General features: G+C 49.4%; 1 protein-coding gene across 3 annotated transcripts in view; it reads right to left on the minus strand.

The window, feature by feature from the left end:
* CHD6 (chromodomain helicase DNA binding protein 6) overlaps positions 1-27,512 on the minus strand; it is a 188,699-nt gene that overhangs the window by 55,488 nt on the left and 105,699 nt on the right. For all 3 annotated transcript variants that reach the window (XM_040435016.1, XM_040435018.1, XM_040435017.1), the window contains 8 exons: positions 26,837-27,080; positions 26,216-26,392; positions 22,299-22,442; positions 20,962-21,217; positions 14,402-14,612; positions 1,530-1,725; positions 608-772; positions 126-305 (listed from right to left, as the gene is read on the minus strand). In XM_040435016.1, the coding sequence (XP_040290950.1) occupies positions 126-305; positions 608-772; positions 1,530-1,725; positions 14,402-14,612; positions 20,962-21,217; positions 22,299-22,442; positions 26,216-26,392; positions 26,837-27,080 (1,573 nt within the window). The remainder of the gene's footprint in view (positions 1-125; positions 306-607; positions 773-1,529; positions 1,726-14,401; positions 14,613-20,961; positions 21,218-22,298; positions 22,443-26,215; positions 26,393-26,836; positions 27,081-27,512) is intronic.

Genomic DNA, 27,512 nt, shown 5'->3' on the forward strand with positions numbered 1-27,512 from the left:
CTCTGTATGCCACTGTAATTCCTACGGTTGGTAGGAATAATAAAAAGAAAATATCCAAATGCACAAACATCTGAATAATGACTTAAAGTACATCCCCTTAATAAACAACATTGTACTTTGAATACCTTAGCAAATGTAGACCCCTTTCCTTCAGACTCGATGGTGATGGTTCGTGTTCTGCGCTGCAGAATTTGATCAATGTCTTCTTCACAAAATTTAGAGCCTTCATCTTCCTCATCCATGAGTGCACCATATGCTCCTTTCCTAAGGAGATCTTCAACTTCTATTTTAGACAATGGCTGTACCTGAACACAATACACATGTTGGATCCTCTCAAAAATACAGATGATTATTAAACATGTTGTCCATGATAAGAAAAAAATATTTTTATTTATTGTTTTAGAAATAGTGGCACTCATGTCCTATCTAGTATTAAAGCTCGGCTCCAATTCACTTGAATGGAGCTGAAATGCAGTAACAAATACAACCCATGAACAGGAGTTGGGAGGCTTCTGGGGACAGAGGTGCAGGCATGTTGTTCTAATCCTGTAGCATACTGCCCTTATCTTGAATACATTTCGGATTGGATATTTCTGATCACACTTACTCCATTGGTGTTGCCTTTTCTATTGATATCTTGTAGCACGGCCTTGTCGAGTCCCAGCTTTAGACTCGCCTTATCAAACATTTCCCGCTCATAAGAATTCCTGGTTATGAGACGATAAACCTTCACAGCTTTGCTCTGCCCGATACGATGACAGCGAGCTTGAGCCTAAAAAAAATTTAGAAAAATGTTTCATAAAATACATAAAACAGCACCCCAGTTTAATGCAATATTAATTTATAGTCACAAAACTTTACATAAATCAATAGTACAAGTGACCACAAGAAACATTTTAGCAGAGAAATGTCTACTTCTCATGTTATCAGCTGTTTACTTCACCCCTCCTTGCAAATTAATTTTCACTTTGAAAAATGCTTTGAATTCCATCTGTAGACTGAGCAGCTCCACAGGAGGATCATGTTACACATGTCGATAAAAGTAAGCAGCATTCATGAAACGGGACTCAAAAAGAGACACTAAAGACACACAAATGCTAAATTCACAACTAATACAGGTCAGCACCTCTCTGTAATGTTCTTCATGTCATGATCCTAGGGCATACTTTTGAGTGAGAGAAGCTTAAGAAGCAGATTCTCCTCTACTCTCTGTGTGCAGTAGATGGCATCTAGTTTCCACCCACTATGTCTGACACAGCTGCAAACTAGAAGTTCAGCATGTACAGCAGAAAACTGCTAAAAGATGACAGATAAAATTCAAACAATGGCCAGAAATTGTGTTTTCCTCATGTACACACAATTTACTATTGATTAATGCAGAACTTGTTGAAATGTTAGGTATGCTTTAAAGACAAATTTGGGCTTAGAATAGTAGGACCCATAGATTTCAACCTCTATGTTAAGTTATGCAAACATAAATAAAGTAAAAACATAAACAATAAATATGTGTGATAAAAAAAAGTGAGTACCTGTAAGTCATTCTGGGGGTTCCAGTCGGAATCAAAGATAATGCAGGTGTCAGCAGCCGTCAGGTTGATCCCCAGGCCTCCTGCCCGAGTGCAGAGCAGGAATACAAAACGGTCAGAATCTGGCTTACAGAATCTGTCAATGGCTGCTTGACGGAGATTGCCCCTTACTCTTCCATCTATTCGTTCGTATGTGTACCTGTAACATCCAAATGAGACCACTGGTTGTAGGTGATCCTTAAATGTACAAGTTATACATAGTCACTTTAAAGGGGTATTGCCTAGGATATGCCATCACCTTATGATTTGTGAGGGTCCAATCTCTGACACCCCACTGTTCCCAGCTATGCAAGGAACTGCAGTCGGCCACGTACAATTAATTGGTGATTTACTGCAGTTCCCATCACAGCAGATGTCTGGGGAACTGCAGTGCTGCACTACACCAGTAGTGAGCTGCGGGCCTTCATTCTCAGGTTCAATAGGGTACCCGAGGTTGGACCCTTACCAATAATTAAAAATATATTCTAGAGATATAACCTCACTTTGGAAATATGTGAATAAACGTTTAATGTGACTGATATATTATAATTTTGAGGATATTGTATATGGCATATATAAAATGACCTGCAAATAGTAGCCAATTACTCATTGTCCACAATTTTTATAGTCCACTTAAAAGGGGTATTTCCATCTGGACATTCATGCCATAGCCACACAATATGCCATAAATGTCAGAAAGATGCAGGATTCCAAGGGTCTTGTGTCACACTGACAAGAATGGAGAGGTAGGTGTGCATTTACTTTCTATTTACTTCTGTAGAACTGAAAAACTAGATTTTTGTATAACTTGCCAGTAAAATCTCTTTCTCGCTCTTCCTTGGGGGACACAGGAGACCTTGGGTATAGCTCATCTCCCTAGGAGGCGTGACACTAAGTGAAAACTGTTAAGCCCCTCCTCCAGCAGCTATACCCTCAGCCTGGAGAGAGAGACTACCAGTTGCGTGTCCAAGTAGTGAGAAAAAAAGAAATGACCAACAAAGTGGAAACCAAACAAGTCAACTACCCGACAGGGTAGACCAGGCGGCCCAAAGCAGCATCCGCCGATGCATGAGTGTGCACCCTGTAAAACTTGGTAAAGGTGTGCAAGGAAGACCAAGTGGCCGCCTTGCACAATTGTTTAGCCGAAGCCCGATGTCTCTGGGCCCAAGAGGCACCGACCGATCTGGAGGAATGAGCGGTGACACCGAAAGGCGGAACCCTGCCCTTGGCGCGGTAAGCCTTAGCAATAGCTAATTTGATGAAACGGGCGATAGCCACCTTGGAGGCCGCCAATCCCTTGCGCGGACCCTCCGGAACTACAAAAAGAGAGTCTGTGCGACGAAAGGGGCCGGTGACCTCCAAGTAAATCTTCAAGGCCCTAACAACATCCAAGCGGTGAAGTTCCCGTTCCCGGGGGTGGGAAGGGGATGGGCACAGAGAGGGGAGGACGATGTCCTCATTGAGATGAAAGGCGGAGACCACCTTCGGAAGGAAGGAAGGGACGGGACGGAGAACAGCCTTATCTTGGTGAAAGACCAGAAAAGGCTCGGAACAAGAAAGGGCTGCCAATTCGGACACCCGTCTGAGAGACGTGATGGCCACAAGGAACATGACCTTACAAGACAAAAGTCGTAGGGAGATCTTCCGTACAGGCTCGAAGGGGGAAGCTTGTAGCGCCAAGAGCACAATATTCAGGTCCCAGGGCGGAATCGGGGAATGGTATGGAGGAACCGAGTGAGCCACTCCGTGGATGAAGGTCTTGACAGGTCCGAGAGGAGCCAGGGGACGCTGGAAGAGGATGGACAGCGCCGATACCTGACCCTTCAAGGAACTGAGACTCAGCCCCAGTTCCAGGCCGGACTGGAGGAAGGACAGAACCGTGGGGAGAGAGAAACGGAGAGGGGGAACACACAGATTCTCACAGAATCCCAAATAAGACCTCCAAGTCCGATAATAGATCTTGGACGAGGCAGGCTTCCGGGCGCGGATCAAGGTGCGAACAACATCCGCGGAAAACCCCCGTTGCGTCAAAACTGCGGTCTCAACAGCCACGCCGTCAAACGTAGCGACCTGAAATGCTGGTGGAAGATCAGCCCTTGAGAGAGGAGATCTTCTCTGAGAGGTAACGGCCATGGCGCGTCTCCCAGGAGCAGAATCAGATCGGCGTACCAAGACCGGCGAGGCCAATCTGGAGCGACCAGGATCATGGGAATGCCTTCTGCCGCGATCTTCCGGAGAACCAGAGGCAGTAGGGGAATGGGAGGAAACGCATACAGAAGGGAAAATTCTTGCCACGGAAGAACAAGGGCATCGGTGCCGTACGCCCTCGGGTCTCTTGCCCTGGCCAGGAAGGTGGGGAGCTTGTGGTTGAACCTGGAGGCCATGAGGTCCACATCCGGACGACCCCAACGAAGGCAAATGGACTCGAACACGTCCGGGTGTAGCGACCACTCGCCCGGGTCGATGGTGGTCCGGCTGAGGAAGTCCGCCGTCTAGTTCTCCACCCCTGGAATATAAATCGCTGACAGGGCCGAAACGTGAGCTTCCGCCCAGAGGAGAATGCAGGTAACCTCTCGCATTGCCGCGGCGCTGCGAGTGCCCCCCTGGTGGTTTATGTATGCCACGGCCATGGCATTATCCGATTGGACACGGACGGGAAGGCCTTTTAGCAGGGGAGTCCAGTGTCGGAGCGACAAGAAGATCGCCCTGAATTCCAGGACGTTGATCTGAAGCTTAGACTCCAATGGAGACCAAGTGCCCTGGATGGACCGGGGAGGAAACAACATCCCCATCTCCCCCCGCAACCCTGCAGACTGGCGTCGGTGGTAACCACCTGCCATGTCATTGGAAGGGAGAATTTTCCCTGGAGAGGGGTCCACAACCACCAGCGGAGGGAGGCCCGAACTTGGGGAGTTAGAAGGATGGGACGGTCCAGACTCTCGGGGGACTTGTCCCAGGCAGAGAGGATCGCCCTTTGAAAGGTGCGGGAATGAAACTGTGCAAACGGAATCGCCTCGAAGCAGGCAAACATTTGTCCCAACACCCGCATGCTGGATCGGAAGGACGGACGGCGGTGGTGAAGAAGATTGCGAACCAACCGGTGGAGGTTCAGATGCTTGTCCGTTGGAAGACGGATCTCCGCCGCCTCCGTATCCAGTAGCATCCCCAGGAAGATCAACCGTCTGGAGGGAATCAGGGAAGACGTGGGAAGGTTGAGAAGCCAACCGAACCGTCCCCACGCTGGCGGACGTCTGAGGAAAGGAGGGCGCCTTGATGAGGACGTCAGCCAAGTAAGGCAGCAGAAAAACACCCCTGGAGCAGAGCAAAGCTAGGACAGGGGCCAGGATCTTGGTGAACACCCGAGGAGCCGTCGCCAGGCCGAAGGGAAGGGCGACAAACTGATAGTGATCGTTCCCCACTGCAAAGCGAAGGAAACGATGGTGACACCGAGCGACCGGAACGTGGAGGTAGGCATCCTGAATGTCGATTGATGACATAAAGTCCCCCTTCTCCAGGGAGGCCACCGTGGATCGGAGGGACTCCATCCGGAATCACCGAAGGCAGAGAAAACGGTTTAGCCGTTTTTTTTTTTATCAGTTTACTTTTTATTGAAATAAACAATATCACATGAACATCATCAAGGATTTCACAGTTTTTTGTATAGTTGAAAATAAGTACAACAACTTACAAAGATATTGGTGTACGCAGACACCCATGGCATTATGAGAGATCAAAATTCCCGTGAACATTATAGCAGTTAAATGATTGAAGTAATGCAACATTGCATATAACACAATAACACCCTTCCCCCCCACCCCACCGCAACTTGAGCAGAGAGACATCAGTGTCTGTAGATTTAATGATAATCATACAATTGGGCATCAAAACATTTCCACCTAGCTATACTAATTCAGCCGTTCAAACAGTGTACCATGACTATGTGGTTCCTCTGGAGAGGGAGTGTAAGAAAGACATTTGTCCCCGTATACAATCTTATATTAATGCCTGAGAAGCCAGTTGCGCAGACTCAACCCACCCCTGCCATAAAGATAGGAATTTATTTGGACATTTTCGTTTAACATATACTCCCCTTTCTAATCTAAGAATTACATTCATCCTATTAACAAATTCTTGTTTTGTGGGAGGGGTCTCTCGTATCCAGTGTTTAGCTATCAGTACTCTAGCTTGGAACAGGTGTCTATGAATACAAAGGGATTTCTTGTCTCTCAGTCCCGCACTGCGCCACCAATGTTTTTACTATTGGCCGGGATTGGGATGGGGGTGGGGGGCGCACTGCGCCACCAATGATTAATACTGGGGGGCTTGGGGGGGTGGGCGCACTGCGCCACCAATGAAGATAAGTCTCTCAATCATTCATATACAGGAGGCGGGAGCTGGCTGCAGAATCACATAGCCGGCTCCCGACCTCTATGAGCGGTAGCTGCGATCCGCGGCACCTAAGGAGTTAACTACCGCGGACCGCAGCTGCCGCTCATAGAGGTCGGGAGCCGGCTATGTGATTCTGCAGCCAGCTCCCGCCTCCTGTATATGAATGATTGAGAGACTTATCTTCATTGGTGGCGCAGCGGCCACAGCCCCTCCCCTCCTCTTGTACTTCTTCCTCTCATTGGCGGCAGCAGCAGCACAGGGGGAGGAGACACTGCTTCCTTCTCCCCTGTGCTGCTGAGGGAACGCGGAGAGCGCTGTGTTCCCAATATGTTATCGGTATATCGGCAAAATAGATGCCGATAACGTTCAAAATCCTCAATATCGGCCGATAATATCGGCCAAACCGATAATCGGTCGATCCCTAGCCAGAATATCTGTCCATTGCTCCTGGGACAATGCTCCAAGATCCTTTCCCCATTGGACCTTTGCCTTAAGGCTACATGCACATGACCATATGTGTTTTGCGGTCCGCAAAAAAAAAAAAAAAGGATGACGTTCCGTATGGCATCCATTTTTTTGTTGGATCCATTGTAATAATGCCTATCCTTGTCCGCAAACTAGAAAAAAATAGGACATGCACTATTTTTTTGCGGAGCAACGGAACGGACATACTGATGCGGACAGCACACGGTGTGCTGTCCGCGTTTTTTGCGGACCCATTGAAATGAATGGGTTTGCATCCTATCCGCCAAAAAAACGAAACGGACCCGGAAACAAAATACGGTTGTGTGCATGGGGCCTTAATGGTAGCAGTGGAGGAGGAAATATCAATAATATGTCTATATAGCAAGGATATAAGGCCCTTAGTGGAGGTACCTTTTAATAGCTGTTTGACCACAGGGGAAGAATCAAAAATCTGTACACCCTTGGGAAATTGCGTCTGAAACGCATGTCTCAATTGCAAATATTGGTAGAAAAATGTGTTGGGTAAGCTAAACTCCTCCTGCAACTGTGTAAAGGACTTAAAGACTCCATCTGATTGAAGTTGTCCCATGAACAATAGACCCCTCCTCTCCCATGGTGAAAAACCTAGACGGAAAATCTCAGGCATTTGGGGATTATGCCATCAAGGGGTAACATCACAAAAACCGCTGATACCAATCATACATTTAAATTTAGACCATACTTTGGTCGCTAGGGACAGGGTAGGGAGTGTGGTCGAGCGTGAGAGACCTAGTTCCACTGTGGCAATCGGAGCCCTTTGTTTTGTTATAGATGAAATAATAGCAGCTGAAGAGTCCAGCTCGTCAGTCTGGAGCCATCCTTTAAAATGTTGCAGCTGGGCAGCTATGAAATAAAACCAAGGATTTGGTAAAGATAGTCCGCCCCCCTCTTTACTCTTCTGGAGTGTTACAATACTTATTCTCGGCTGCTTTTTCCTTCAAATTAGGGATCTAAAAATCCCTTGGATTTTAAAAAACAACCTTTGTGGAATCCAGACTGGGGAGTTATGGAGGAGATACAGCAGCTGGGGCATAAGTACCATTTTTATGAGATTACTGCGATCGATGACTGATAAAGGTAATTTACACCAAATATTAGATTTAGTGACAAATTTGGCAATCAATGGTTCTGTGTTCAATTTAATATAGTCCGTCGGAGATGAGGTCACCATCACCCCTAGATATTTAAAATCTATCAGCCACTTGTAAGGGCAGGCTTTTAACATCCAATGAGGCTGGAAGTGGATCAAGTGGAAGGATTGTGGACTTATCCCAGTTAATGGTGAGTCCGGTATAAGTCCCAAATCCAACAATTTCCTGCATTATAGAATCTATGGAATTCTGCAGGTCGCCTACATATAGTAAAAGGTCGTCTGCGTATAATGAGACTCTCTTCCCGATGGTCCAGCTGAAAACCCTGCTAGTGTGTCGATGTACGCAACAGACAAGCAAGGGGTTCAATGGCAATTGCGAATAATAAAGGTGATAAGGGGCATCCCTGCCGAGTACCCCTATGTAAAGGGAAATATCCGGATAGCAACCCATTTGCCCTAATTCTTGCAACTGGAGAGTGATATAATAACTGCACCCAGGTGATAAAACTCTTACCAAAACCCATGGCTGTTAGGACCTCCCATAAATAACTCCATTCTATACAGTCAAAGGCCTTAGCAGTGTCCAGTGATACTACCGCCCGACAGCCCCCTGTGTGTACCGGTCTTTGTATATTGAGAAACAGTCTCCTTAGATTAACGGCTGTACTTCTATCTGGCATAAACCCAGATTGGTCTTTGTGTATTATCGGAGATATGACCTTATTTAGCCTGGTAGCCAGCACTTTAGCTAATAATTTGACATTGTGTGGTAACAGGGAGATAGGCCTATAAGATTCGGGTTGGGTTAAATCCTTATTTGGCTTTGGGATCACTACCACTATAGCTTCCCGCATAGAAGCGGGCAGGAGACCAAACTTTAGGGCTTCATTGAGTGTATTCAATAGGTGCGGAAGGAGACACTCCCTATTATCGCTTAAAGACAGGGCTTTTTTTCTGGCGGAACGCACCGGAACGGCGTTCCGCCACCTTTTGACATCGCAGCCTGCCATGCTCCAGCATCGCAGGCTGCGATGTATCAGCGGAGAGGGACTGGGAGGAGGAGCTGGGGGCCGGTGCGTTCACTGTGCTCCGGCCCCGCCGCTCCAGTACAGTTATAAAATGTGTAATTTAATTAATAATGATTCATGCTGCCCCCTCTGTAGTATAACATTCAATATATCCTGCTCACAGGGCTACTGTTATATCGTAATGCAGGCCGGCCGGGCAGACGAGCGGCAGCGTGACTGACTGACGTCACGTGCCTGCGCCGCCTGCTTCATTCATAAAGTAGACCGGGCAGGCACGTGACGTCAGTCAGTCACGCTGCCGCTCGTCTGCCCGGCGGCCTGCATTAGGATAAAACAGTAGCCCTGTGAGTAGGATATATTGAATGTTATACTACAGAGGGGGCAGCATGAATCATTATTAATTGAATTACACATTTTATAACTGTACTGGAGCGGCAATGGGGGGTCTGTGGATGGCACTGTTAAGGGGTGGGGGGGGTCTGTGGATGGCACTGTTATGGGGTGGGGGGGTCTGTGGATGGCACTGTTAAGGGGGGGGGGGGTCTGTGGATGGCACTGTTATGGGGTGGGGGGGGTCTGTGGATGGCACTGTTATGGGGTGGGGGGGTCTGTGGATGGCACTGTTATGGGGTGGGGGGGTCTGTGGATGGCACTGTTATGGGGTGGGGGGGTCTGTGGATGGCACTGTTATGGGGTGGGGGATCTGTGGATGCCATCCACAGATCCCCCATAACAGTGCCATCCACAGATCCTCCACCCCATAACAGTGCCATCCCCAGATCCCCCATTAACAGTGCCATCCCCATCTGCAGGGTTTCTTTGCTGGGCTGGACTTTTATAGCCCCCCCCCCAAATTTTACTTTCATCCCTGTTCTCTAAAGGGGCGGTTTTAGGGGGGCGGTCCTAGGGGTGGGTAGGGGCGTGGCCAGGGGAGGGGGGGTGAGTACCACCACCTTTTCTCTGAGAAAAAAGCCCTGCTTAAAGAATTCCACTGGGAGTCCATCTGATCCTGGGGATTTGTCATTAGGAGAGGCGCTCAAGGCCATCTCTAATTCTTCTAGTGTTAGGGGTTCTTCCAGGAGAGCAGCGGATTCCGGGGATAGCCTAGTAAGCGATATACGAGCAAGATACTGTTGAATATCCTCCTAATTTACTGCTATCTTCGAGGTGTACAACTCCCTATAAAAGCCATGGAATACCTTTAATATAACATCATCCTCAATGGAAAGGTCTCCGTCTGGAGTCCGTATAGCTGCAATTCTACATGGACCTTCTTGTGATCGGACTACCCTCGCTAATAAGCTGCCCGTACTCTCACCCGCCTCAAAATATTTTTGTTGTAAAAAAAAAACGCTTTTTATTAGCTGTGTGTATTAAATGCTCATTGAGTCTAGCTTGCGCCTCCTTCCACTTGGCCTCTACATGTGGGGACGGAGCCCTTATGAACCTGTGTTCCCATGTCTGCACCTCCAGTTGCATGGCCTTAGTAAGTGCTCTAGACTTAGATTTGCGCCTCTGGATTCTCTGAATAAAGAGGCCCCGTACATATGCCTTCATGGCATCCCAAACAGAGTTAGGGGATGCAGACCCTACATTGTTATCAAAGAATTCTATAATGAGTCTGGTCAGTGGCTCTTCCTCATCCAATAATTGGATCCAGAATGGATTAAGCTTCCATAGTGACATACCCCGACGACTCCCGGATTCCTCAAGTATCAATTCCAGGTGAATGGGGGAGTGGTCGGAAAGGCTGTGGGGTACCACCGAGACATAAAAAGAGGCTTCCAGCGACCCAATAGGCAAATCTATCCTGGACAGAGAGGAGTGTGAAGCTGAAAAGCAAGAAAATTGTCTCTCCATTGGAAATCTAATCCTCCAGAGGTCATATAAATCTACCTCTCTCAATAGTCTTGCCAATGAGGTCTCTCCAGAAGATGTCACAGCCTGGGACGATAAAAACCTGTCCAATTCAGGGTCAAGACAATTATTTAAATCTCCTACCAACAAAACTGGAATCTGCGGTTTGTAAGAGATCCATTACAAAATCTCTTTGATTGCCACAGTGGAATACGGGGGTGGGACATAGACAGCTATCAACAGGAACTGTACCCTAACAATAGTGCAGTGTAAGCAAACATACCGCCCCTCTGTGTCTAGTTTACTAGAATGGCATTCAAACGGAATTGCTCTGTGAACCAGAATACTGACCCATCTAGCTTGCGAAGAGAAGGTAGAATGGAAGGCTTGTGAAATCCAAGGCTTAGCCAGCAGTCTGTGATGTTTGCGTGTCAGATGGGTCTCAGTAAGACATAAAATGACTGGTTGATAAGGTTGAACAGCAGTAAATACCGCCTGGCGTTTGATTGGACTGCCCAAGCCTCTCACATTCCAAGCTATAATATTGGTTTTCACTCAACGGTACATACATCTGAAGGATAACAAAGGATCCGCTATATCGGATCTCATTGCCCAAACGCATTTCAATGAAGGAAAGTTATCTCTCTGCCCAGAAAATTGCCCCAAAAAAAGAAAACATAAGAATAAATTCTACAAGAAGGGACACTCTCAATAGTCCCAACGGAGAGTGTGAGGCACAAAAGGTTTTCCTGTAACCCACAACATAGGAAGCAATAACATGCCCACATAAAAAGTAGACATAAAAATAGTTATCAGAACTCCCAAACAACAACCCCGGTCAATAATAAGTAAACATAACAAGCGGCTGTTTAGTCCTGTGCGGTATCAAAAAACCATCACAGCAGCAAGCAGCACCCCTGAGAAAGCATATACACTAACCTACATCAGGAAAGGGCAAAAATTTTTTATTATCAACGGATACTATCCTGCAGGAAAAAAGTAAGGTTAGTGCAAATAGAGAGCAGAATACTCATCCGCCCTGGTATGAAGGCAAATGTCCGTCATAGCTGCAGAAGAACATCTTCAGGTTTGCGACGACGAATCTTCTCCCGACATAGCAGAAAGGCAACCCGATTGTTCAGTCCACCGATATGCTTCCTCCGGCGACTCAAAAAAGTGTGTTTTGCCCTGAAATTGCACACGTAGTTTAGACAGGTAGAGCATAGAATATTGAATTCCATGGGACCTTAGAGTGCGTTTTACACCCAGGAAGTGGGCTCTACGTCGCTGCAGTTCTGCCGAAAAGTCCGGGAAGATGGAGACTTTATATCCACCGATAGAGAGATCCGGATGGTCCCTGGACTAACGAAGAATAGCATCCCTGTCCTGGAAATGTAGGAGCTTCATCAAAACTGTTCTGGTAGGGCCCCCTGGAGGCGGAGGACGAGATGGCACCCTGTGCGCTCTTTCAATAGCAAAGAAGGGAGACAGGGAGTCCTTAGCAACCGTATTTTTGATCCAATCTTCAAAAAAATCTGACAGGATATTGTCCCTCAGCTCTCTCTGGAATTCCTATTAAGCGAAGATTGTTACGGCGGGACCTATTTTCCAGGTCGTCCGCTTTATTTATCAGAAGCGTGATATTATGGATGACCTTGGCTAAGTTGCGCTTTACCGGCGGAACTTGATCCTCCAAGCGACCCACCCGATCTTCAATTTCTGTAACTCTTTCCGCTATCTTCTGCATATCTTGTCGGATAAATTACTTATTCTTCTGCAGTGATCCCACTGAGGTATTCAAAGTAATCAAAGCAGAGCTGCATTGTTGTACTGCAGCATATATATCTTTGCTAGCAGGGTCCTTAATCTGTGGCAGGGGAGGATTGAGGGCCCTGCTTGGGCCGAATGGGCCTGGTCTGCAGTCTGAGGGTGCGACAGGAGGTGTGGCAGCCTGCGGGGTAGGCGATTTATCTACCAGGCGGCCTACTATGTGGGTGAGACTTTCCACGGCCTGAGACAGGGATCTGGCCCAATCAGGCGGACCAGAGGGAACGGGGAGCGGTACGGCCGGTGGCGGACCCTGCATTGGGGCCTGGCATGCAGACCAATGCGGATCGGATTGCCCACGTGGAAAGGGTTCTTTACAGGCGGTACAGGCATGATACCAGGGCTTAGAGGCCCCTGTGGGGTCCGACATGTTGGTGATGAGGGGTAATATAACCCAGGAAAAAAGGCCTAAACCCAGGCTAGGGCCACTGGCGCTGGGAGGGGGTTACCAGTCCTACCAGAAACTAGGAGAAAAAACTAGGAGCAGCAGGAGCGGTAGCACCGAGCCTTCTTTGTGCAGCTCTAGATGATGGAGGTAGCAGAGGTGGCCAGGAGGTTCCTTGTGCTTATGCGGTCACAGATGCGGATGTAGCAGGAGAGACGGGAAGAGCGGAGCGCGGGAAGAATAGGCCCCGCCCCTGGGAAGTACCACCTGCGTGCGGCCAAAATGAACCCTTGAAGTGCTGCAGGCGCCCCTGGCAGGCAAGCGCCTAGCCTGCGGTGCCGAAGTACGAGCAAGAGAGCCAGCCCCGCCAGGAGTCTCAACAGAGTTACGGAGGGGGGCGCTCGACCGCCGCAGGAAGAGGTAGAATGTAAAGACCGCAGACGCAGTCCTGGATACCGGCCGAGAGTAAGAGAGAGAGAGAGAGAGAGAGAGTGTGTGAGAGTAAGAGAGAGAGAGTGTGTGAGAGTAAGAGAGAGAGAGAGAGAGAGTGAAAGAGAGAGAGAGAGTGAAAGTAAGAGAGAGAGTGAAAGTAAGAGAGAGAGAGAGAGAGAGAGAGAGAGAGAAAGTAAGAGAGAGTGAAAGTAAGAGAGAGAGAGAGTGAAAGTAAGAGAGAGAGAGTGAAAGTAAGAGAGAGAGAGAGAGAGTGAAAGTAAGAGAGAGAGAGAGAGAGAGAGCGTGAAAGTAAGAGAGAGAGAGCGTGAAAGTAAGAGAGAGAGAGCGAGCGAGAGAGAGAGAGAGAGAGAGCGAGAGCGTGCTGCGCCCCCCCCCCCCCCGCAGCGCCAGAGTTCCACAAGTAATCTGCGGCAAATAGTGGGGAACATCTTAGGTGTCGGCATTGGAAGGTCCCAGGAAGATAAAAGGGAGAGGGGAACCGCAGGCCCCTAGGTTTAAGTGCTCCCTTATTCGTTTATATGTGCAGAAGAGAGGAGAGGGGGGGGGGGGATGTGGGTTGGAGCAGCCACCTCTCACCGTCCTGCAGTCTTCACCCTCGGTCCATTCCAGCAGGGTCGCCCCTTCAGCTACTGGCACCGCAGTGGCAGTACGCTGGAAGAGGGACTTGGCGTGCGGATGACCCTTACGCTGGCGGGATGCAGGGGAGCTAGGCTGCCCTGGTCCACCTTGTCTTCTGTGGGGGAGGCAGCAGTGCGGATGACCACCACTGGCGCAACTCGACCCCGGGAGAAACAGAGGTACAGGCGTCTCTGTTGTCCCTGAAAAAAATTAATAAAAAAATAAGAAATAAAAATTAAGGAGAAAAAACAGGGAGTGTCTTGCCTCCTTGGACACTAAGCAAAAACTGGGAGTCTCTCTCTCTCTCCAGGCTGAGGGTATAGCTGCTGGAGGAGGGGCTTAACAGTTTTCACTTAGTGTCACGCCTCCTAGGGAGCTGAGCTATACCCAAGGTTTCCTGTGTCCCCCAAGGAAATGGGCGAGAAATAGCAGCGTAAGCTATCTCAGCTATTTTCAGGGCTCCCCCAGAAGTGAATGGAGAAAGCATGCACCACCACCTCTCTATAATCATGCCCTGTTCTCCAGACAGATGCGGGTCCCAGAGGAAAAAAGTCCAAATGGTAATAATCCTTTAAGGAAATAAAATTGGACTGTGTCATTATTTAACCAGCTCTCATAGAAGGCCGGAACAGTGTTCAAATAGGAGTTTCTCTCTATCGTCTCTCGTTCACTTTTTGCTCACCTCCTCTGGATGAGATAGTCCTCAAGGATGTCCAGACACCTAACCATCTGGGAGAAGATGAGAACTTTGTGCCCACCCGCAATCAGCTTTGGCAATAGCTTATCAATCAGTACAAGCTTTCCTGCTCCTTGTATCATTGCTTGCAGTTGGAAATCAGATGCATCGGGACTGTGAGTCTTGCGAAAGTCCTCCAAAATCTTCTCTTCTGCACCTAATGCATAGAAAACAGGTTACTATTAGTCTATGCGACAAAAAAAAAAAAAAAAAAAAAGGAGACTTTTGTATTACTTACCAGTAAAGTCTCTTTCTCGCTCTTCCTTGGGGGACACAGGAAACCATGGGTATAAGCTCTGCTCCCTAGGAGGCGTGACACTAAGTGAAAGCTGTAAGCCCCTCCTCCATCAGCTATACCCTTCAGCCTGGAGAAGAGACTGCCAGTTGCGTGTCCAAGTAGTGAAAGATAACCACCAACCGGAAAAAAGAACCGTCAAGCCCCAACGGGGGCAACCAAGCCGGAACCACAACTGTAAACCCAAATGAAGGGCGGGTGCTGTGTCCCCCAAGGAAGAGCGAGAAAGAGACTTTACTGGTAAGTAATACAAAAGTCTCCTTTTCTCGCCCATATTCCTTGGGGGACACAGGAAACCATGGGACGTTCCAGAGCAGTCCCAGAAGGGAGGGACCAGAACAAACTAGACCAACACCAGAGGCATCAATCAACTGCCGCCTGCAACACCAGACGGCCTAAAGCAGCGTCAGCCGACGCATGAGTATGCACCCTGTAGAACTTGGTGAAGGTGTGCAAGGAGGACCAAGTGGCCGCCTTGCAAATCTGCTCCGTAGAAGCCCGATTTCTCTGAGCCCAGGAAGCCCCGACCGCTCTAGTGGAATGAGCGGTAACACCGAGGGGCGGAACCTTGCCCTTGGCGAGATAAGCCTCAGTAACAGCCATCTTGACAAAACGGGCGATAGCAACTTTGGATGCCGCCAACCCTCTGCGCGACCCCTCCGGAACCACAAAGAGCGAGTCAGTACGCCTGAAAGAGCTGGTTACCTCCAGGTAAACCTTGAGCGCCCTGACAACGTCCAGGCGATGAAGCTCCCTCTCCCTAGGGTGGGAAGGGGAAGGACACAAAGAGGGGAGAACGATGTCCTCGTTCAGATGAAAGGCGGAGACCACCTTAGGAAGGAAGGAAGGGACCGGACGAAGAACTACCTTGTCCTGGTGGAACACTAGGAAAGGTTCCAGACAGGAGAGTGCAGCCAATTCGGACACCCTCCGAAGAGAGGTGACGGCTACAAGGAAAAAAAACCTTGCAGGACAGAAGTCGCAAGGAAACCGTCCGCAGAGGCTCGAAAGGAGAAGCCTGGAGCGCTGAGAGAACCAGGTTCAGGTCCCAGGGCGGTACCGGAGGCCGGTACGGGGGAACCGCGTGAGCCACGCCCTGAAGGAAGGTCTTGACAGGACCAAGGGGGGCCAGTGGGCGCTGAAACAAAATGGACAGCGCAGACACCTGACCCTTCAAAGAACTAAGACCCAGACCTTGGGCAAGTCCGCTCTGCAGGAAGGACAAAACGGTGGGGAGAGAAAAGCGGAGCGGAGGAATCCCCAGATCGGCACAGAACCCCAAATAGGTCCTCCAGGTCCTATAATAGATCCTAGAAGAGGACGGCTTGCGGGCACGGATCATGGTGCGGACGACGTCCGCAGAAAAACCCCTACGTGTCAGGACGGTGGTCTCAACAACCACGCCGTCAAACGTAGGGACCTTAAACGCGGGTGGAAGATCGGTCCCTGAGAGAGAAGATCTTCCCTGGCGGGCAGCGGCCAGGGCGCGTCTGCCAGGAGCAGCATGAGGTCGGCATACCAAGACCGGCGGGGCCAGTCCGGAGCGACCAGAATCACCGAGACGCCTTCCGCCGCGATCTTCCGAAGGACCTTGGGCAGGAGTGGGATGGGAGGGAATATGTATGGACGCGCGAAGCCTCGCCAAGGAAGAACGAGGGAGTCGGCTCCGCAAGCTCCCGGATCCCTGGCCCTGGACAGATAGGCGGGGACCTTGTGATTGAACTTGGAGGCCATGAGGTCCACGTCCGGTATGCCCCAACGAAGGCAAATGGCCTCGAATACCTCCGGGTGAAGAGACCACTCGCCGGGGTCGACAGTGGTGCGACTGAGGAAGTCCGCCGCCCAATTGTCCACCCCTGGAATAAAAATTGCCGATAGGGCCGGGACGTGGGCTTCCGCCCAACGGAGAATGCTGGAGACCTCCCTCATTGCAGCAGCGCTGCGAGTGCCCCCCTGGTGGTTTATGTACGCCACAGCCGTGGCGTTGTCCGATTGTACACGAACTGGATGACCCTTCAACAGATGAGTCCAGTGTCGTAGAGACAAAAGGGCCGCTCTCAGCTCCAGGACATTGATCGAGAGTTTGGACTCCAATGGAGACCAAATGCCCTGGACGGATCGGGGAGGAAACACGCCTCCCCAGCCCAAGAGACTGGCATCGGTTGTAACCACCAACCAGTTGAGTGGCAGAAAAGACCTGCCCAGAAGAGGGGACTGTAACCACCAGCGGAGAGATGACCTCACCGGAGGCGATAGATGGAAGGGATGATCCAGAGACTGCGGCGATTTGTCCCAGGAGGAGAGGATCGCCCGTTGGAGAGGGCGGGAGTGAAACTGCGCAAACGGGATCGCCTCGAAGCAGGCAACCATCTGCCCCAAGACCCGCATGCAGAAGCGGAAGGACGGTCGACGGTGGAGAAGGAGACCCCGAACCGCCCCACGGAGGATCAGACGTTTTTCCGAGGGAAGACGTACTTCCGCCGCTCCCGTGTCTAAAAGCATTCCCAGGAAGACCAGTTGTCTGGAGGGGGGAAGGGAGGACTTGGGGAAGTTGATGACCCAACCGAACCTCGTCAGAGTCTCTAGAGTGAGATCCACGCTGGCAACCGCTTGAGAAAGGGACGGAGCCTTGATGAGGATATCGTCCAAGTACGGTAGCAGAAAAACACCCCTGGAACGGAGTAAGGCCAAAACCGGGGCCAGGACCTTGGTGAACACCCGGGGGGCTGTTGCCAGCCCAAAGGGAAGGGCGACAAACTGGAAGTGGAGGTCCCCCACGGCGAATCGGAGGAAGCGATGGTGACACCGGGCTACCGGAACATGGAGGTAGGCATCCTGTATATCGATGGAAGACATGAAATCTCCCTGCTCCAGGGAAGCCACCGCGGAACGGAGGGACTCCATCCGAAACCGTCGAAGGAGGAGAAAACGGTTGAGCTTTTTGAGGTCCAAAATGGGCCGCACGGAACCTCCCTTCTTGGGAACTACAAAGAGGTTCGAGTAGAACCCTTGGAACCTTTCCTCTAGAGGAACGGGGGTAATCACCCCCCTGTCCAGTAAGGCTTGAACGGCCGCGGAGAACGCAACCGCGCGTTTCGGGTCCCGTGGCGGGCGGGAGCGAAAGAACCGATCTGGAGGGAAGGATGCAAATTCGATTTTGTATCCGGAGCACACAATTTCGAGGGCCCAGGCGTCGGAGACGTGAGCCAACCAGACGTCCCTGAAAAGGAGGAGCCGGCCCCCCACCCGGGTGGGTGGGGGCGCGCCTTCAGGCAGAGGATTGCTTTGCTGCGGGTGTGCGGGCAGCCTGCGGCTTGCGCCAGGAGGGCTGCGCCCGAAAAAACGGCTTCCTATGCTTGTCCTGGGGAGGAGCCGAAGCGGCAGCTGTGGTGGGAGCCCCAGAGGCCCTGCGGGAGGCCCGAAAACGAGACGCACCAGGGCGTCCGCGGGGGGCGCCCCTGGCTTGGGGTTGAGGAAGATGGGTGCTTTTACCACCCGTGGCCTCCGAAATAAGTTCGTCTAGGCGGACCCCGAAAAGGCGGGAACCCGCAAACGGTAGCCCCGCCAAGGAACGTTTGGAGGCAGCGTCCGCTTTCCAAACCTTCAGCCAGAGCTCCCTCCTGACGGAAACTGCCAGGGCGGAGGAGCGTGCAATAAGGGCTCCCGCATCAAGGGAGGCCTCACAAACAAAATTCCCGGCCCGAACAATAAGCTGGGCCAAGGAACGCAGGTCCTGGATGGGGACGTCCGAGTCCAACTCCTGTTCCAGCTGCGCACCCCAAGCAGAGATTGCTTTCCCTGCCCAAGCAGAGGCAAAAACCGGTCTGAGAGCAGAACCGGAGGCAGCAAAAATGCCCTTAGAAAGGGTCTCCATGCGACGGTCCTCCGCTGACTGAAGAGAGGACCCGTCGGGAACAGGGATGGCCGTGTTCTTTGACAGCCGGGCCACAGGGGGGTCCACCTTGGGTGGGGAAGACCATGTGGCCACGACATCGGCTGGAAAAGGATAACAAATGTCCAGCTTCTTGGGGTTGACAAAACGGGCGTCCGGGCGAGCCCAAGCCTTAGACACCACAGAGGAGAAATCAGAGTGGATTGGAAAGACTTTTGAGACCTGCCTGGGTCTGATAAATGAGACGCTAGCTGCGTCCGAGCTAGGGGGATCATCCTGCACCTTAAAGGTGTCACGAATATCAGAGATGAGTTGACCCATCGCTGAGGCTAGCTTGGACGGCAGGGCCGAGTCCATTTCCAAATCTGAAACCGCCAATTCACCTTCAGAGAGCGAATCCTTTGGAGAGGAGAGGCTCGTCTGGGTGCGCACGCGTGGCGGGGAGAGGGAGGCATTCGAGGAGGAGGCTCGCTCTACTCTAATACGCTTCTGAGAGTGCCTAGCTCGGGAGGGGTCACTAAAAGAGAGTGAACCCGCTGCAGCGGCAGAAGCAGTGGACCCGGAGGGCGCGACAATCAGAGAGGCGTCCTGCGGGGTAGGTGGCCTGTCTATTAGGCGGCCCACGACATGAGTGAGGCTTTCCACGGCCTGGGACAGGGATCTAGCCCAGTCAGGCGGGTCAGAGGCAGCAGGGAGCGACACAGCGGGCGACTGAGGCTGCGGTGGAGCTCGGCATGCAGTACAGTGCGGATCAGACTGCCCCCGGGGAAAGGGTTCCCTACAAGCAGTACAGGCATGGTACCAAGGCTTGGCGGCTGTAGAAGGGTCTGACATGGTGGAACAAAGATGTTGCACTTAAAGTGGGAGACCCCAAGGAAAGGAACGGGGATAACACCCAAGCGACAGTACTGTGGCACGGAGGGGGTTAAAAGTCCTACCAGACCCGGATGATGCAAGCGGCAGCGGTAAGGGGAACAGACTGAGGAGGCTGTGGAGGAGAGGCAGCAGCACCGGCTTCGGATCGCACTGCAGAGAGGATTCCACGCAGCACTGTGCGATGAACCCGGAAGTAGCGGAGCGCATGTAGGAAGCTCCGCCCCCTCTCTGCCGCTCTGAAGCAGAGCCGCGCGCGCGCGGCAAAATGATTTTAACCCCCAAGGATGATGAAGTGCCGGCCTGAAATGGCGCCGTTCACGCCAAGAAAGCGGCCCCCTCCGCGCCTGGATGTGGCAGACGGCTTGCTTTTTTCCTGCAGCCGTCCCCTGAAGGCAGCGTCCCTGCCAAGGACTTGCCCAGATAAACTCCCCTGCCCGGTAACGGTCCCGATATATGCCCGGGGGGGGGGGGGAGGGGTGGGCGCACGATGTAGCAGTGGCCATGTAGTAACAGTGGCCATGGGAGCCCAGGAGGCCTGTAGCAGCGGTGGGAGGGAGGAAGGGGAGGCTGGAGCAGCCTGTCTCACCATACGCTGTCTTCGCCCTCAATCCATCCAGCGGGGTCGCCCCTTCAGCTCCTGGCACCGCAGTGGCAGGAAGCCGGGGGAGGGACTTGGCGTGCGGGCGACCCTGAGCTGGCGGGACGCAGGGGAGCGAGGCTGCCCTGGTCCACCTTGTCTTCTGTGGGGGAGGCGGCAGTGCGGAATTACCGGCACTGGCGCAACTCAACCCCGGGAGAAACAGAGGGGTCTAATGCGCCTCTGTTGTCCCTGTAGGTAGAAAAAAACCGAATTAAAAACAACAAATAACGCAAAAATAAAAAATCATAGGAAAACAACCCTGCATAAGCAGGGGGTGTCTTGCCTCCTTGGACACTAAGCAAAAAAACTGGCAGTCTCTTCTCCAGGCTGAAGGGTATAGCTGATTGAGGAGGGGCTTACAGCTTTCACTTAGTGTCACGCCTCCTAGGGAGCAGAGCTATACCCATGGTTTCCTGTGTCCCCCAAGGAATATGGGCGAGAAAAAGCTATTTTCAATCATCTCAGTTTAAATTTCAACATTCAAGGAAGGGGTATTTGAATCTTAAAGGTGTTATGCAGGCAGTTTATATTGATGACACCCCCGCCGATCAGCTGTTTGAAGAGGCGCTGCTTCCCGTTCATTACACTGCCTGCCGTCTCCCTTGCAGCGGCAGCGTAGTGTAATTACTAGTACTCGTTTCATTCAAGTGAAGACTTCCTAGACGACGGGCAGTGTAATGTAGAGGGAGCAGCGCTCACATGGAGTGCCTCCTCCTCTTCCAACAGCTGATCAGATACTGATGACCTATCCTGAACATATACATATTTATGTCCACAATACAATTCATAATCTTAACACTCACCATTGATAAGATAAGGATGATTGCAGCATTTCCGCAGCTCCATCATAGTATTGATAAGGTTAGGCATGTTATGCTGGTTGGCTCCCTTGGCCAGGAATGTAAAATTCTTCTCCAGAATTGCCCGGTAATACTTTTTCTGAATATTGGTCAATTCCACTTCAATGATTGTTTCCTGCTTTGGAGCCAGGTTCTTCTCTACATCATCCTTTAATCGCCTTAACATCATTGGCTTCAGAATGGACTGCAATTTTTTCACCTGAAGGTAAAGTACACAATGGGTTATGTATGATGGCAATTTATCTTTATAAATAAAGTCCACATGTGTGAGCCACAGGGTTTTAGAAGCTGGTCAGACAGCACAGAGAATGATGTACTGTCATCACCCCTTCTAGAGCGCAAACAGCTCTTAAAGAGGACCTTTCACTTGTAAAAACAATGTGAACTAAGTATGCTGACATGTAGAGCGGCGCCCGGGGATCTCACTGCACTTACTATTATCCCCGGGCGCCGCTCCGTTCTCCAGTTATCCCCTCCGGTACCTTTGCTCTGTAAGTTATAGTATGCGGTGTCTGCCCTTGTCCTGTGGGCGTCTCCTTCTCCTAGGCTGCAGCGCTGGCCAATCGCAGCGCACAGCTCACAGCCTGGGAGGTTTTTTTCTCCCAGGCTGTGAGCTGTGTGCTGTGATTGGCCAGCGCTACAGCCTAGGAGAAAGAAAACGCCCACAGGACAAGGGCAGACACCGCATACTATAACTTAAAGAGCAAAGGTACCGGAGGGCATAACGGGAGAACGTAGCGGCACCCCGGGATAATAGTAAGTGCAGTGAGTTCCCGGGCGCCGCTCTATATGTCAGCATACTTAGTTCACATTGTTTTTACAAGTGAAAGGTCCTCTTTAAAAGAGAATCTGTCACAAGCGACCTCCTTATCCAACTATTTGCATAGACATATAGCTGTGGGTCACCGGGTTAAAATACTGTTGTTCATCCCAGGCTAAGTTCCTGAGTTATGATTGTTTTTTAATATGCAAATTGCCTTTGGTGTAATGGGGCGTCACCACTGCTCTTCTTTCACCCAAGCTCCACTCCTTTCTTGCGGTGTGGAGGCACCCCGTAGTGCTTTCGTGGGGTTCCGCACCGACCTTTCGGATTGTGGACCCATTCAAGTGAATGGGTCCGCATCCGTGATGCGGGGTGCACAAGGCCGGTGCCCATGTATTGCAGGATACGGGCATGGCCGGGCAACGGCCGTGTGCATGAGCCCTAAGGTTGATTAGAGGTACCAGAAACAACAGCATGACATAAAAAAATTAAATAATGAAAAACAATATAACTTTACTTGTTCCTCAGTCTTTAGATCTCCAAATTCCTCAAGAAAAGTGTTTTCACAAGGAAATTGGTTTGGTTCTAAAAAGTTGAGCAAGCTGTACAACTCCTCCACAGAGTTCTGAAGGGGGGTGCCGGTGAGAAGAACCTTCTGTTCCTGAAAGACACAAAAGAAGGACTGTGCTTCAATGGGGCACTGAAATCGTCACTTAGCAGGATAGTATTTATTACAAGATGAAATAATAGCATCGAAAAAGCTTGAGTGGCACTACGTGTATGTCATAGTAGTCCTGTACTGATAACATCACAGATGCAGACCAAAGCATATGTAGTAAATCATCCGGTGATGCTCAAAAATCCAGTGCACAAGAAAAAAAAAAAATTGCGGCACTCACCTTAGGATGTAAAAAACTTTCTTTATTCTTCCATTGCTTAAAAAATGGGTCAGCGGGACAGACATTTGATACACATGTAAATAAAAGGGCGACGGACGTTTCGTGCTTGTATGCGCTTCCTCTGGCCTCAGTCTGTATGTGAGTGCAATGCAGATCTTAAAACACACCCTCAGGGGATATCGTCATTCCCTATAATGGGAGGTTACTAACAATAGAGACTGAATTGCACTACATATACTTACAGACCTTTATCAAAGGACGACGCCAACCTGATATACAAAAACAACATAACGAATAAATCTACAAAAACACTCCCATATCCAACTTTTCATTAAGTCCCAGGGGTCCCATTGCTCCGGAACGGAGTATCCACCTTCCCTCTCTCTTCAGTAGTTCCCGCTCTCTGTCGCCCACTTGTGGTAGAGGTGGCACCACCTCCACTCCTGCAAACCTCAGGACTCTACGATCTCCACCGTGGTCCTCGTTCACATGTTGTATAAGGCGAGGAACAACTCTGCCAGTGTTCAAGGTATTTAAATGTTCACGAAACCTCTCAAACATGCTGCGGATGGTTTTCCCAATATAAAATCTCCCGCATATACAGGATATTACATACACCACAAACTAAGTTCGACAAGTAATCAACGTTTTCACCCTGTGCCTCAAACCTCCAAAGGACAACACGTGCCACTGAGGGTTACAGCGTCTATTGCCCTTACGCTGGAAACTATCTAACCACGTAGTTGCCCTACGTACAGTAAAGCGGCTACAAACTAACCTGTCCTTCAGAGTATGACATTTTCTAAACGCAAGCCAAAATTATGGGTGAGCACACTACACTTGGACTTCAATAAAATTTATAAAAATTTGGATAAAATTTTGGATAAAATTTTAATTAAACCACAATAAAGATGAACACGTGTGCAATGTAAAATGTAATGAAGTGCAATAAAATACAATGAAAATACAATCCCTATAATCTCAAAAGTTCACACAAATCGAGTTCATAAGTGGGGATGATTCCTTGTTACCACTATAAACGCAAAGGTATCTGTGTAACTGCACAGTGATAAAGTGCTCTGGAGTTACTGGACTCCAATATAGGATATGTGGATAAACATACACAGAAAGATATAGCTTCAGACTCCTGTTGTATAGGATATCTCAAATGGCAGTCTTATTTCCCGTAATATTGAGCACTGGTACAGTAAGATAGATATTCCAATAATTTTAGTCCCATGCCAATAACATATATGTTTCCATGGATTAAATCTTCTTACCTTCCGTTCACTTTGTATCTTTCATGTGTGTCTTTTTGTTAGTTAGGCGAGGGACGAGCGGCGCGGGACACTGTCGGCGTCTCGCTACGTACTCCTCCAGCCCACTTACCCGAGATCTCGCGGGAATTGAAGCGCTGCAGCGTTGTCTTAGTTCTGCCCGACCCACGTAGTGAGTATCCGGCACAGTGGGAAGGCGGCTACCTTTCTCGATAATTCGGTCTTAGCTATAATCATTTAGGCTTTCCTCTATTTCAATATTTCAGCATGGCCATGCTTGTAGGTGCGAAGGTGCTTCTTTACCGGTATGCGATCCAGACCAGACGCGTTTTGGGAACTCTCCTTCCCTACATCAGTGGTCCATCACTGATAAAGGGAAGGAGAGTTCCCGAAACGCGTCTGATCTGGATCGCATACCTGTAAAGAAGCACCTTCGCACCTACAAGCATGGCCATGCTGAAATAGAGGAAAGCCTAAACGATTATAGCTAAGACCGAATTATCGAGAAAGGTAGCCGCCTTCCCACTGTGCCGGATACTCACTACGTGGGTCGGGCAGAACTAAGACAACGCTGCAGCGCTTCAATTCCCGCGAGATCTCGGGTAAGTGGGCTGGAGGAGTACGTAGCGAGACGCCGACAGTGTCCCGCGCCGCTCGTCCCTCGCCTAACTAACAAAAAGACACACATGAAAGATACAAAGTGAACGGAAGGTAAGAAGATTTAATCCATGGAAACATATATGTTATTGGCATGGGACTAAAATTATTGGAATATCTATCTTACTGTACCAGTGCTCAATATTACGGGAAATAAGACTGCCATTTGAGATATCCTATACAACAGGAGTCTGAAGCTATATCTTTCTGTGTATGTTTATCCACATACCCTATATTGGAGTCCAGTAACTCCAGAGCACTTTATCACTGTGCAGTTACACAGATACCTTTGCGTTTATAGTGGTAACAAGGAATCATCCCCACTTATGAACTCGATTTGTGTGAACTTTTGAGATTATAGGGATTGTATTTTCATTGTATTTTATTGCACTTCATTACATTTTACATTGCACACGTGTTCATCTTTATTGTGGTTTAATTAAAATTTTATCCAAAATTTTATCCAAATTTTTATAAATTTTATTGAAGTCCAAGTGTAGTGTGCTCACCCATAATTTTGGCTTTCTAATTAATTATTCACTTCTAGAGGGTGGGTGTCCCTCCATTTTGGGTTAGCAGCACCTTTTCCAGGATTCCGCCTAAAGTTTAATTTTCTAAACGCAATTAACGGGCGAATACCCCTTATACTTTCCAAGCTCTCGTCATGCTTTAGCGACTCCCAGTGGGTCCTCACTACTTTTTTAATGAGATCCGCCATCGGACTGAACTTAAATGATAAAACAAACTGTTTTTGAGTATTTCGCCCTTCTTTTTTACCTTGTTTTTTTACCACGGATTTACCTGAACTCACATCAGTAACCCTAGAAAGGGCCTCATTCAACACGGCCGAGGGATAGCCCCTGGAAGACAGACGGCCCCTAAGGTCCATAGCCTGTCTCCTGAAACCATCCTCTGTCCCGTTGATGCGCCGCAATCTAACGAACTGGCCATAGGGCTTGCGATCGCCCTCGGCAACCAACTCTCCCCCCAGTACAGATATGAGGACATCCAAAAACTCTAATCTATCATCTCCATAGTTGTATGTGAATTTCATGTTCATGGCATTGACGGTATTGAGATGTTTGACTAAGTCCATAAATAGGACCTCCGTCCCTGACCATACCATGAACACGTCATCCACATACCTCAGGTATAACTTAATATAGGGGAGGAAAGGGTTAGTTGTGGAATAGATTTAACAATCCTCAAACCTTGCCAAAAATAGAACGCCGGTCTTAATAAATTACCCCATATGTGTTTGAGACTTTTTAAAAAATTGTCACATCCCCAAGAGGGTGTGATCTCCAGTCGCGACAAATTTATCATAATTTACGTCAGTTTTCTGGCGCAAATTAAGCCAGAAATCTTCGGCAGGTCTAAGCTGCTGTAGATTTCTGTTTATGCCGGACCATGAGCCTAATTTATGATGAGGCCCGATCCTCCCAGCAGTGCAGGGGATATCAAGACCGGCACTGTAATCTCACGCATATTGCCTAGTCCAATTGTACACAGTCTAAATGTTTGACTTGGAATTAGTAAATCTGCTATTTTAAGTTAAATACATATAATCCACGGGGTCTTCAGGAACTGGTGTTACTCACAAGTGCCATGAGTTTGAGCCCTTCCAGAAGTTTGCAGTTCTTGTTCTTAAGTCGATGAGCTTCATCAATAATGACACAGCTCCACCTGATTTTCTTCAGTTCTGGACAGTCTGCTAGAATCATCTCAAACGTTGTGATAACCACCTGGAATTTGAAGATTCCTGGAATAGGATTTCCCTTTACAGGTCAAAAAAGTAAAGAAATATCATTACACACAGCATCCCAGTGCAGCCGATACACAATGAACTGGGCAAAACATTAGCCTAAGGCCTCATACACACGACCGTTCCATTTTTTGCGGTCCGCAAACCGCGGATCCACAAAAAACTGAAGCCGCCCGTGTGCCTACCGCAATTTGCGGAACGGAACAGGCGGCCCATTATAGACATGCCTATTCTGGTCCGCAAAACGGACAAGAATAGGACATGCTATATTTTTTTTGCGGGGCCTCGGAACGGAGCAACGGATGCGGACAGCACACGGAGTGCTGTCCGCATCTTTTGCGGCCCTATTGAAGTGAATGCGGCTCGGATGCGGACCCGAAAAACGGTCGTGTGCATGTGGTCTGAGTGAAATCCCAACACAATTCAATGTCAGATTTACCCATTGTGGCCAGCTCACCTGAGCATCCCTGTAGAACATTTCATACTGGTGGATCATCTGCCGGCTAATCTGGCTCCCATGGTAAACAACAGTATTCATCTCTGTCCATGTGCGAAACTCCCGCTCCCAGTTTGTGATTGTGGAAAGTGGAGCAATAATGAGAAAAGGTCCTCGAATGCCCATAAAGAAAATCTCAGAGAGAAAGGTGATAGACTGGATAGTTTTACCAAGGCCCATCTCATCTGCAAGAATGCAGTTCTTCCTACAAATGGAAGATAAACCCATAAAAAAGAATAATAATAATATGGAATGTTACATATAGTGTGTGTAATAAATATATATATATTGTGACACAGTGAGAGGTTTGGTCTGGGAAAACAGGTATTTTCCTCCCAGCATGTGCTGCTGGGCTGATTTACAGCCAGGTGAGGTAAAAAACTGGATCGGATTTTAAATGCGGTCCGGGTTTTGGCAGCACCTGACTGTCCTTAAATAGGCAGCTGGGCTCAGAAGCGATGTCTCTGTGTTGGGATCTGGGAGCCTTGTGTCTGGATGTAGGCTTGCTACCTGTTTGGTGTGAAAACAGGTTGGCGCTGCTATGAGCAAGGACTCTTTGAGGCAGAATTGCCGCATGGTGTGAATTACCACCAACACCACAAGGTGACTTTTTGTTTGAATATGACTGCTTGTTCTG

The sequence above is a fragment of the Bufo bufo genome, chromosome 6, assembly GCF_905171765.1.
Source record: "Bufo bufo chromosome 6, aBufBuf1.1, whole genome shotgun sequence".
NCBI lineage: Eukaryota > Metazoa > Chordata > Amphibia > Anura > Bufonidae > Bufo > Bufo bufo.